The 13,288-nt window shown below is 38.2% G+C and overlaps 1 protein-coding gene across 4 annotated transcripts in view; it reads left to right on the forward strand.

Annotated features, from left to right (window-relative positions):
- The first annotated feature begins 12,486 nt into the window (after positions 1 to 12,486).
- The window catches only part of LOC123549280 (conserved oligomeric Golgi complex subunit 7-like), a 45,874-nt gene continuing 45,072 nt past the window's right edge, over positions 12,487 to 13,288 (forward strand). For all 4 annotated transcript variants that reach the window (XM_053545526.1, XM_053545528.1, XM_053545527.1 and 1 more), the window contains exon 1: positions 12,487 to 12,580. In XM_053545526.1, coding sequence (XP_053401501.1) covers positions 12,578 to 12,580 — 3 coding nt within the window. In that variant the 5' untranslated portion in view covers positions 12,487 to 12,577. The remainder of the gene's footprint in view (positions 12,581 to 13,288) is intronic.

The following is a 13,288-nucleotide window of genomic DNA, read 5'->3' on the forward strand; positions in this document are numbered from 1 at the left end:
CATCTGGATCCGCGCATTTGAGGTGAAGGCCCCCGGTTCGAATCCTGGCTACTCCCACTGCGGTGTGTCCTTGGGCAAGGCACTTTATCACGATTGCCTCAGTCGACCCAGCTGCAAATGGGTACCAGCAAATTGCTGGGGGTAAGGTATAATTGGTTTTAACTGTTCTTTAAATAGGGTCGCTAAAAAGCTCTACAAAGCTTATGTTAACTGTTTCACAAAGCGACGGTAAATAAAATTTACCTTTACCTTTACCTTTACCATAGTGACATATGGTCATATCATGCTTTCTGTTTATGCAGGTAAACTTGTGTTTGGTTAAATTTCAACAGAGCACAATTGTCGGAACAGTGTACAAACTCATTACTGTTTTTTTCAGGCAAGGGTGGAAAAAAAGTGGTAGACAAAGCAGTAACATTTTTATTAAAAAAAAAATAAACAATGAGACAAACATTTTCAACATCTTTGGACTGTTCAAAAATCCCATGTTAAACAAACGATAAAGCCCGAAACGCGTGAAAATGTTCCGAATGTAAATCGGGTGAAAGATTATGCGTCTAGATTGATTAAACTGGGCGAGTCTACTTACTTATTACTTGAGGATGAAAAAAAAACGTGTTTTTTAAATGTTGCTCTTAAACAAGGGTGGCGGTTGAACTACTAAAAGTACAACAACAGGTGATTCACAACAAATCGTACGGTATGTTCTATAATCAGTAGAAGCTAGTCGTATTTACGCTTATGAGACCTGTTTCACCCATAAGTAAAGAATTGACAGGTCCATCTTGAAATATTTTCCCCATCGTGCAAATACTTGTCCTATTCAATATGATCGCGGCCTCGATCAATAACATCATATAGCATGTTTAAACAGCATTTCCAGCCTTTCACTTCCTTTGAAACCGCACTTGTCTTGAAAAGGTGAAATGTCAAACCCCGCCAACTACATGCCTATTTCTCTAACATGTGTTCTGTACAAAGTCTGAATCTGAATCTGAGTTGATCCGTCGAAGTAACCAATACTGGCTTTTATTCAACGGGGAGGTGTGCGCAAATATAGACTTATAATGTTAGTTCACGTTTGAAGCTTTCAATGGTCTTCTGGTTCACAATACTGTCACTGAGTTTATTCCAATCAATCAATGTTCTTGGAAAGAAAGAGTTTTTGAAATTGTCATTTTTTGCCTGAATTAATTGGAAGCACTTTGTATTATTGTTCACCTGATTTTCAATCACGTTTTTATGTATATAGTCCTCGTATTGCTTAGCTCTGATTGTTCGTTTAGGTCTAAGGGGTTCAAATAGTGTTCACTATTTATAGCTGGTACGTGCACTTCCACCACCTTATATAGGAACGTCAGCCGCAAATGGCATGGTCTCTCCTATAGTGGGGCCAGTTCCAGGTCCTTCAGCATAGCGGACACGCATCCATCTTGTCTGGATCTGTAGTCCTTCTTGATTAAGCATGCGGATGATCGCTGTATGTGCTCTAACTTGTCGATATCGCCTTGATGGTAGGGGTCCCAGATTACACACCAATATTCCAGTTTGGAGCAGATCAGGCCTAGGTAGGCATTCTTCCGACAGCTAGAAGGGCAGTGCCTAAGGTTTCTTCTCATTAATCCGAGGGTAGAGTTGGTATTTCTGGTGATTTTAGATATGTGGGTGTTCCATTTCAGGTCATCAGGGAATGTAATATCGAGGTAGGGGTTCTCTTGAACTTGCTTCAGAATTTCGCCGTCGATGGTATAAAAATAGCTGGACTTCAATTTGTTACTGAAGAGATAGCATTTCTTGGCGTTGAACTTCATGCCCCAGTCTTGCGCCCATTGTTGAAGATATTTTAGGTCAAGTTGACGGAGTTCATGGTCTTTGAATGAGTTAATGGTTCTGTATAACAGAAGTCATCCGCGAACAGACGTATGTGAGATTTAACCCTCTCGGGCAGGTCGTTGGTGTGGCAGAGAAACAGCAGGGGCCCTAACACCGTGCCTTAGGGTGGGTACACCAGAGCCTACTGTGACATGTCGGGACTTCTCACCTTCTACTACCACGCACATTTCACGCTGTTGGAGGAAGTTGGCAATCCAGTCAAGGAGAGGGCCACGGATACCATAGTTCTCGAACTTTAGGAGAAGTGGTTGGTGGGGAACGGTGTCAAATGCCTTGCTGAAATCCAGTATCATTGTGTCGACCTGTTTGTTCTTGTCATAGTAGCATAGGAGATCGTGAGCAGTGACGACTAGTTGTGTTTCGCAGGAATAGCCTGAACGGAAGCCATGCTCAAGGTGAGTGAGTAATTTGGATAGGATACAGGTGAGGGACACTGGGCTGTAGTTCTCTGGAGTATGACGATCCCCTTTTTTGAAGACCGGTGCAGTGTTGGCACTTCTCCAGTCCTTGGGTAGCTCGCCGGTGTTGACTGACTTTTTGAAGATGGCGGTGCTGGCTGGGGTGGCTTCTGTCGTGCACGACTGGAGAACTCTAATAGGGATATCGTCTGGGCCCATTCCCTTTCTAATGTTGGTGTGCTTTAGTGACCATTTCGGCCTGGGTGCTTCCAATACTCCCGCTTTCATAGCCTTGGGTATTGTATAATCACCCCTTGGATATGGTGCCTGCTTTTTAATTTTGTCTTTTGACAGTTCCTGTGATACACAGGCTCCATAACCTCAGATCCCCTTTCTAAATTCCTGTTTGTTTAGTTCTGCCCATTGTTTTCTCGTTTGGGCAAACCCTTTACTTTTTCTGGGGACCAAAACGCCGCTCTTCATGGAATTACACGCCTCAACACGTGTACCATTGAAGGTTCCATGTTCACCGCCGTTTGAATACATCTGCGGATGTCTCTAAATTGCTTTTTGTACTTTTAACATGTGTAAATGTTGAGTTCTGCTCAACCCGGGGCTAAAGGGCGTGGACGGTAGCATGCATTTCCACTACCGTCCATGAACAGGCACAATCAAACCGAGCCTGCAACAGTTTCGTTTTTGTCGTGTTGGGCGACCTGTGAAGTTTCCACTTTTCTCTATTTTAGTAGCTTCAGTGCCCATTCTTCCCCGATATGTAGTGTGGGTATGCTCTCGTCTATGTGGTTGGAGAATGGAGGGGATGGCTGGTTGTCGTCCTTCGTGAAAACTGACTGGAATTGGTTTATCAGGATCTCCGCTTTACCTTTACTGTCGCTGACTAGGTGGCCATGGTTCCGTAGAGGGACAATGCCAATAATGTCTTCCTTCTTGGACTTAAATGTAATTGTAGAAGGGTTTGGTGTTGTTGTTTTCTAGGCCTTCATTAATTACTTTGTTGATGTGATCCCATTCAGCTTGCGGATGAGGCGTTTAGTTTCCTTCTGGCATTTTCTGTAATTAGTCCAGATGTTGGTTTTCTAGGCCTTTTTGAAGATTCTTGCTTTCCGCTTGAGCTGTCTTTTTACTTCTCTTGTGATCCATGGTGTTGTGTTTCCTGAAGTCTTCATTTTGGATGGGATGTTTTCTTGAATTGTTGCGGTGTGCTTTTCTTTGAAGGTGTCCCAGAGATGGCGTACATTGGAGTTGTTTCGGTATAGATGTAGAATTTCAGTAGAGATGGTTGATATGTCTTTCTTTAAGATTTCCCAGTTGGCCTTGGAGAACGTATAACATCTTGTAGGTTTCTGTTTGGCATAGTATGGCTTGGTAACGGAATCAGCAACTGTAATGTCATGATCGGAGATCCCAGGTGCGTTGAAAGTAGATTTGATGAGGGATGGATTCGTGGTAAATATTAAGGCCAGAATGTTGTTTTCTCCTCTTGGCTTGGCGTGCACTTGAGTGAGGTTGAAGGCAATGGACAGGTCAAGTAGAGCCGGTTGGACATCCTTGTCTTGAGCATCTCGCTGCACTGAGAGATTCTGCCAGTCTATGTCGGGGCAGTTGAGGTCGCCGGCTATAATTGTGAGGCGTTCTTTGTCGTTTATCGCCAGACTGATTGACTTCCACTGTTCATTCACAGCAGTCATGTTTCGGTGGGGCATGTAGAATGAGGAGACTAGGAGGTTCACACCCTGTAGTTTCACTTGGACCCATTCTTCTTCGCATTTCGTGACCAGTTCAGGTTGCTCCTCAGCTATCGGGTCCTCATGTACTAGGAGGATACTAACTAGTTCGGTTGTTCCTTTACGTGGGTGTTGGGGCTCACCAAATAGCCAGAGTCTATGCTTCAGGGTAGTGGCGGAGATTCCAGTGAGAAAGGTTGGTCGATGGTTGTGAGGTGGAGAAATTCTTGTCTCTAGGTTGCTGATTACGAGTTATTAAGGAAACTTTTAATCCACTTAAGAGTTTGACCTCTGGCTCCATAATTGTGCATTTTGGAACAAATTATTTCCTCCTCAATTGTAATACATTTCGCCAGCAACAGCATCCTCTACGACATACAACATGGGTTAAGTGATAAAAGATCATGTGTCACTCAACTAGTAATGTTAGTAATGACCTGGTTAACGCATGATAAGAAACAAGTAGATTTCACACTACTAGATTTCAGTAAGTCTTTCGATAAGGTCAGCTACGAGAAAGTCTTACTGGAAATGCACAATTATGGAGTCAGAGGTCAAACTTGCAAGTGGATTAAAAGTTTTCTTAATAACCGAATCCAATCAATTGTCCTGAATGGAATCAGTACCGATGCCATCCCAGTCCCCATCTGGTGTTCCCCAGGGGTCCGTCCTCGGTCCCCTGCTTTTTTAGCTTATATAAATGACCTTCCACAAAATATTCACTCCAAAGTCCGCCTCTTTTCAGAAGATACAGCAGTCTACATCACACTGTCATCTGCAAATGAATCAGTTACCCTCCCAACTGACCTTAGAATGTTAGAAGATTGCGAGTTGGAGTGGGATATGGAATTCAACCCCTCCAAATGTCAAACTGTCCACGTCACAAGAAGGAAACATGCTATTCCCACCCAGTACTGTCTCCATGGAGTCCTACTCGAATCAGTCACCTCCGCCAAATACATTGGCGTGGATATATCAAATAATCTTTCATGGGACGCCCACATCAATAGGTCAACAAAGAAAGCAAATCAAACGTTACGCAGAAACATCAAGGTCAATTCTGAACCCATTAAGTCCTTGGCTTACCAGACACTTATTAGACACCAGCTGGAATATGGCTCTGAAGTGTGGTCACCCTATACCCAAACCCCGATAGACCAGATAGAGATTTCCAGAGACGGGCAGCTCGTTGGATTAAAGCTGACTACCATAAAACATCCAGTGTCACAGACATGTTACAATCCCTCAGATTCCGTCGCCTTGATCTCCGACGTATTGATAGTAGACTTTCCTTTATGTACAAAGTCCACCATGAATTAGTTGCCATCCCCAAAGAAGGCATCCTTATGGGGATGTGGTTTACAAACTTCGTAAGATCTTGGGTCATGGTAATTTTCCAAATGTATTTGGTAAAATTATAAAACGTTTTATTAAAAGAGGTTACGACCCAACTGTTTTGAGACATACCGCATGTTTAGTGTTCAACCCGTTTACAGTTGGACACTACGCTTCCCTCTTAATGTCTGACGGAAGAAGGGGAGGACTCTATGATAAGCAGTTTTTAAATCCTACCAGGACTGAACTGTTTTGATATCTGTCTTCTGGCCTCTTTCGTCGGGCCCTTAAGGGTATTTCTCTTGTTGCTCTGTCTTCTGAAAAGCATTGAGTACATACGTTTTTGGTTCTAAAGGTTTGCTTTTTATATATTTATACACGAGCATTTTTGTGTTTTACATGCCATGCCTTTTTGTTTCCATTACGTGTGTTAGAGATGCACCTGGAAGGGATTACTTTTATTTACACTGTCCAGTGTCTTTGGAACATGGTGGGGGTAAGAGTGAGGTTGGGTGCGCACCATAAACCGGTTTAAGCTCCCCCAGTGGTGTTTTTGCCACTGACCGTTCCTAGGCGGTGCCCCACTGTGTTCCTTTGTTTGTTCGTTTTGTCCTAATGTGTTGGCTTTGTGTGTGTGCGCGTGTATGTGTGTGTGTGTTTGTGGCGTGCACGTCTGCGTGCTGTGGGTTTCGTTTTGGGGAGGCTGCGTTTTTGGTACGTGACATTCCCTGTTTGATATTTGTCTTTGTTTTTTTCTTAGTTCCCCTCACTCACCCAACACGTCACCTTCCATTCCCCCAGTTACAAGATATTCACAGCATCTACAGATTACTTAAAGTATTCTTTCTTCCCCTGCAGAACAGTGTATCACTGGAATTATCTACCTCCTGCTGTTGTCCACCTCCCAACCCCTGAGCAGTTCAATGCAGCCATTTTCTGTATTGATCATGTCTCACCTTAAACTGACTGATTTTAAACGTTTACTTTTAACCAAGCTATTTTCCTTGCTTTTAAGACTTAAAAGTTTTAACTAACTTGTTATACTTCTGTCTATTAATATTCTTTGTGGTTTGACGCACCAAATATCTACGTCCCCATGAGGGGTTTAATATATCGGATAGATAGATAAAATCTGTCTTTAAGCACTATATCTAATATAACTCCCTCTAATATCAACAGTGAAGCCCAAGCTCAGGGAGTCTGATTGGTCCATGGAATTTAATCCAGATATGTATGAAGTCCTCAGAATCAGTCACAAACGAAACCCTGTAATCTTCCCCTATACGCTGCATGACATCGAATTAAAATCGACTGAATCTGCTAAATATCTAGGTGTAACCATCAGCAAAGACCCGTCATAGACCTACAACATAACATCCAAAGCAAAATATTCCTTAAACGAAATGTCAAAACCCCAAATAAGAGTCAAAGAGGTTGCATATAAAACTTATGTTATACCCAGTTAGAGTACTGTTCCACCATATGGCATCCGTGGCAAAAATATTTAACCCTCAAAATAGAGCAAGTCCAAAGATCAGCAGCAAGATATGTTTGTAATGACTACAGTTACACCAGTAGTGTTTCCAAAATGTTGAATGAACTAAACTGGCAAACCCTAGAACAACGCCGTAAGATCAGTGCAGTTACAATGTTGTATAAGATTCAACACCACCTTGTTTTGTTGACCATAGACACCTTAGAAGAACTAGAAACCTGAACTGTTTGATACCGTATTCAAAGACACACTATCGTGCAAACTCCTTTTCCCAAAAGTATACGTCTGTGAAACAGTCTCCGTGTCTTGGTAAAAATATTTGCTGGGCAGCTGCCATCTTTCTATCAGTTCTAATTCAACTAAAATAGTTCTTTTACTCTATCTTTGTGATACACATAATTTCCTTTTTTTACTATTTTTAACAGCTATCCCTGACAACGCGCCTGCTAGTTATAATCGTTAACGATTGCTAAGCAGTAGAACATAGACATAGACATATGGGGTTGTCCGTAATGCAATGAAACCGTGGTCACGTGACTGAGACATGTGATAAAAAAAAGCTAATTTTGCGTAGGTAGACATAAGGAAATATCTCTACATTCACTTTTTTCAGCAGCTTCGACATAATCTCGGGCTTAAAATCACATCCAGACATTCCTCTTTACAATCAATCATTAACAAAGCTTATATCTGGCATGAAAATGTCATTAACTTGAAAGGAATATGACACTGTATACGAATATGGACTACGTTCAAGTGGAGCAAGGAGGCATATCTGGCGGAATACTTCCTTTGTACATAATTTCAGGTAAAATCCACTTATTTAATAATGTTATTTCGACAATGTAAAGAATTTCAGGGACGCATATTCCTATTAAGAGATAGAAACACGCAGATTTCGGGACTAAGATAACACATACTGAAACGCGGAAGAGTGAAAGAAAACAAAATTTCGGCATAAAACTCAAAATTTAGACTCAGAAAATCAAAAATTTTGATAAACAAAATTTAACCCTGATAAGTGTGAGATGTGTTGCGAATTAGTAGGAAAAATTTAATCTGTGAAAAGATCCTTTGCAAGCATAGAACGCAACCAAGCAACATGATATCAGACACGGTTTCATTCAGTCTGTTCATGAGACGTTATGAAATATGCAACACTCCTCACGCCTCCTTGCACGGACTTAAACGTATTTCTATTATAATAGAAACTAGTGTACTCCATGATTTCAAAGGACAAGAAAATATGACAACACTGAATCCACGTACAGGGAGACTTTTTACAGCCGCCAAAGACTGCCTTTGTGATAGTAATAAGATCTGTGAAAAGATCATTTTGAAGCGTAGGATGCAACCAAGCAACATAATAGCATACTCGGTTTGACTGAGTCTATTCATGAGAAGTAATGAAATGTGTAACACCCAATATCCCTAGACCTTATAATTTCTTCTAAATTCCATATGGCACAGATCTATTTGCTGATCTGCTGATGACTACTGCCTCATTTATTCAAGTTATTTATTAGTGTTTTTTTTTTAATTGGAGCAATGTAGTCTTTTATTATCTTTTTAACCTTGCATTTCGTGGTATCTTTCTCAGTTTTAATAACTGTTCTCATGACTTGTGCCTCTGCCATATAATCGTCAATTGGTTGTATAGATTATTTCGTAGAAAAACATTACTCGAAGTTTCGACTTAGTAATATCTTACCTCCTTCTGGAAGGTCCGTGAGTGCATGTGTGCGGGCGGGCGTGCGGGCGTGTTCAAAAAATATATAATGACGAAATTTGTCACGGATACTTCCCATGAACACCTAGACTTGGAAATCCTCAAACTATATGCAATAACTGGTTTCATACTATACATTGTTTTACACCATTATTGGTAGACAATCTTAAAAGTCCCCAATATGTATGTAAGGTTTTACTAATACTTGGTAAGCTTGGGGGGTTGTAAATAACGTTGAAGGGTATGACACTTTTACAAAAGTTGTTGCTGTTTCAGTAGGTGTCATTACTTCTTCCAGAGGCATTAAGTAAACAGATTCGAAAATGTTATCCAAACTATCTGCATGTTTTTCTCTTTTTTTTTATTATGAAAAATGCATCATTGTAAATATAATTTGTTTCTTCTTACAAGTAATTCGTAAGATTTTGTGTCATTGCAATTTTGAACTAAAATCTGGAACTCCTTACCTGGCACTGTTAAATATGCTTCTACCCTTAGCGAATTAACAAAAAGATGTATCTTAAACACGATATCACTCACCCTATTCTGTATCTAATTTGTAAATATTTCATGTATTTCACTTTATACTTATGTGCGTTTAGTGTTATTTCTTTTGTTTTACAGACAACATATTTTGTACATTTCATTTTAAAGTGTACATTTAAAGGGAACTCCTATAGTTTTTATGCGCATCTTTCTGCGCAGCCGACACTTTCTATGGAAAACTGAACTGAAGTCAACATTTGTTGAAACATGTTACAGACAATCTTAAATATGGGGAATTTTGGATGAAATAACATTTTTGATAAGTTATATCAGTAATCAAATGTTGATACTGGTTTATGTTGTATTGACAAGTATCATGCCTGACAGGTATCTTGCTATTTTTGTGGTTGTGTTTTCACATCGCATTTTATAACAAAGACAGTGTTGTTCATATAATGTAAGATAATTGACTTAGTACTGATAAGACAATATCACCTTTCAGATTATTTAGTATTCAATTATAGAAAGAATTAAGAATTTAAAAAAACAATTTTTTAACTTTTAGCAGACATACATATAATCAATTTGGCCAGGTTCGCGCCATTTCCGTCCGAACAGTGTTGTATTCTAGCGGTCTTAACATAAAATTTAGCCTGGTGACCCATACATTTTTAGCCATTTTTATGCTCACAATACAATTATCTATACACAAGAAGAAAAAGAAAAAATTCTATGAAAGAGTTTTTTCAAAATTTAAAAGAAAAATATTCTTCACTATGGGTATTTTTCATAGAAAAAAGTTCACAAAAGTAAATATGAAACAATATTTTTGTTCATTTGTACCCATTATTGTAAGGATAGAGTATTACAAATATGACTATGATATCAAATAAGTATGTAATAAAATCTGTAAAAAGAAAAAAACCGTATTGTGCTGCCTGGGGGGATATTTTGGTTGGTATTTATAAAAAAGCAGAAAATTATGAAAATGTTGAAAAATCGCTGGCAGTTTCAGCAACAGTGGGTGTGTTCAAAACAATTTTTCACAAAAACAAGCCTGGTGACCTATTGTTTTTATTTGTTCATTGTTTTCAGCACAAATTTTCCTATCATATATGTAAATTTAAAAAAATTCTATGAAAGGAAAAAAACTATAGGAATTCTCTTTAATATGTTAAACTACAATGTTTATATTTATATTTAATCACTGCTTTCAATGTTTGATATCTGTTTACATTTTCCTTTCATTCATCATAATGAATAAACGTATGCTTCCATTAGTAAATCTGTGCCTGTAAATAGTTTTTTAAAAAGAAGCTGAGAATTTTTTAAAAAAACACACACACAAAATGTACGCATGGAGTTATTTTTTTCGGCATAAATGCCCTGTCCACATGATGTTTTTATTACAGTTTGTTAATTTTATTTTATATTTTGTAAATACTATTATGTAAATGTATATGATGGAGAAGCACAGGGAAGATTGGTCCGTGACCAATTGGTTTTCTCCTTAAATAAAGTCTATATTATTATTATAATTATTTTTATTATTATTATTATTATTATTATTATTATTATTATTATTATTATAGTTATTATTATTTCCAATTGCATTAAGTAGTTATTAAACGTTTTATTAAAAGAGGTTATGACTAAACTGTTTTGAGAGACGCCGCATGTTTGGTGTACAGCCCTTTAACGAGGTACAGTCAAAAAGTTTCCGGACTCACCTTATACAGTACAGTTGGACGCTACGCTTTCCTTTTTGATTGTGTCTGACAGAACAGGTGGATAACTGTATGATAGGTAGTTCCCACCGGGACTGAGCTATTTTGATTTCTGTCTTCTGGCCTGTTTCGTCGCGTCGTTGAGGGTGTTTCTCTTGTTCCTCTTTCTTCTGCAAAGGCATTGAGTAATGTGACCAGTTCTAGATTTTAGATATATTTTTATTATGAAAAATCATTAAAATAACATTAAGTCATTATGTCATCATAGTGCCCATACCTTTGTACAGTTTATTACCTATCAAAAAGTAATTATAGCTAAACATATGTTCATTTGATTTGGTCTACTACTTCAAAAGATATGCCAGACAGAATTTGATATGGTAATAATTTAATTAGTAAGTGTTAATTGATATTAGAAACTTATAAGCCAGTGGAATCTATTATGATAGACAAGAATTGGTCAAGTTTTAATGTATGCATGTGTGAAATATGAAGTGGGCGTGAATAAATATGTGAGTGAGTTCGGAGGGAAAATTGAAAGAAAAAATTAGAGAGAAAGTCAAAATTAGTCAAAATTGAGATCTTTAGATTTTGGTTTGAAGAAATAGTTTGGAAACTTTATAAAAGAAAATAATATTTTGTACTGAGAATATATATGAAATGTGAATTGGAATGATTGAAAAGAGACATATTTAGAAATGAAATAAATGGTAAAACTATACTACTTGCTTAGCTAATTCCAGATGAAAAAAAATGAACCCAGTTATAGGACATGCAATTTAGGTTCAAAAGGATTGCTTTTTATATAAATATACATGAGCATTTTTGTGTTTTACATAACATGTCATCTGTTACCATTGCGTATGTTAGGGTTTCACCGGTCGGGGATAACTTTTACTTACACTGCCCTGTGACTTTGGAACATCATGGGTGTAGCTGTGGATTATTTATTTATCACTGTATTTCCCTTTTTTGTTCGTTTTCAATACCTCACGCAAATAGTAACATCAATTTACGTCCTTGCCTCACACTTACCCTGCAAAAGCATCAATAGTATATATATTTAGATTGATAAATCTACCGCTCTTTCCTAGTATAACAATAAATGTGATCTCATATTTAAACAGCCCGCCCGCTTAGCTCAGTAGGTAGAGCGTTGGTCTACGGATCGCGGGGTCGCGAGTTCGATCCTCGGGCGGGGCGTATGTTCTCCGTGACGATTTGATAAAAGACATTGTGTCTAAAATCATTCGTCCTCCCCCTCTGATAATTCATGTGGGGAAGTTGGCAGTTACTTGCGGAGAATAGGTTTGTACAGAATCCAGGAAAACTGGTTAGGTTAACTGCCCGCGTTACATGACTGAAATACTGTTGAAAAACGGCGTTAAACCCAAAACAAACAAACATATTTAAACAACATACGTATTTATCTTAAGAATGCACTAAATATTGTCTTAATTAGGTTTTCCTTGATATGGTAAATTGTACAGTGGTCACAAAAGACAAGCAATATATTTCAATTACTTTAAGTGTTGAACTCCCTATGTTCCAGTTTAATCTATTTATAGTCATGTTTGTAAATATCAAGTTATCGTTGGGGCACTTATTCGTATTGGAGTCCATTTCGCACTCTATCCCTACCGTATCTGACCATAGTAATTTAGTATTTGCTAACCCAAATAAACGATAGTTATGTCCCCTTTAAAATGGCTGCGCCCATGACGTGGAATTCGAATTGAGAATACAAACATTTAACCTCAATTGTCACAATGGTGTGTTTACATCGTTCCTTCTAACGTTAATTCACAATATTCTTGACAGATTTTCAGCCATTCTCCATTGCCCGATTACCTTTTTTCCGTCGTATAAATCTTAGGGAGGAGATAACTATTTCGGATAGTTTGTTTCGGATGGGAAGTTTGTGTTCTAGCTCTGTTTATCATTAAGTTATATTTCTGTTTTGAAGAGTTCTGAGTTACTGATTTATACCTTTTACTACTAACATAATCTGCTGGCATTGATCCATACTGGTCAAAGACCAACAACCGTACACTTGAAACCTTTACCAGTGTTTACAAGTAGCAAGTTTATACAGTGTTATACTTATACAGGGGTTTTTTTTACGACTGGGGGAAGAGGCCCCAGCCTGTCATTGGGGGAAGAAAATAGCGCGTGACGAGCAGTTTTGGAGGATTTTTTCACTCAGAGGGGAATTTACAATTATGCATAATAAACACTTTAAACTATGTTTTTATTACATATTCTTGCAACCTTTAGCAACTATACACACTGTCACTTAGCAATAGATGGACTTGCACTAATGTTCACTTATCATTGTAACAAGGTGGGTGGGGAGAGTTGAAATGCTCAAATCATTGAATATTTAAAGGTCACATGCTTTTATTCACAAAAAATGCTTTAAAATAAGAGTTGCTTTTGCAAGAGTCATCATATTATTATTAAATGCATACTTTTGTTGG

The sequence above is a fragment of the Mercenaria mercenaria genome, chromosome 6 (assembly GCF_021730395.1).
Source record: "Mercenaria mercenaria strain notata chromosome 6, MADL_Memer_1, whole genome shotgun sequence".
Lineage (NCBI taxonomy): Eukaryota > Metazoa > Mollusca > Bivalvia > Venerida > Veneridae > Mercenaria > Mercenaria mercenaria.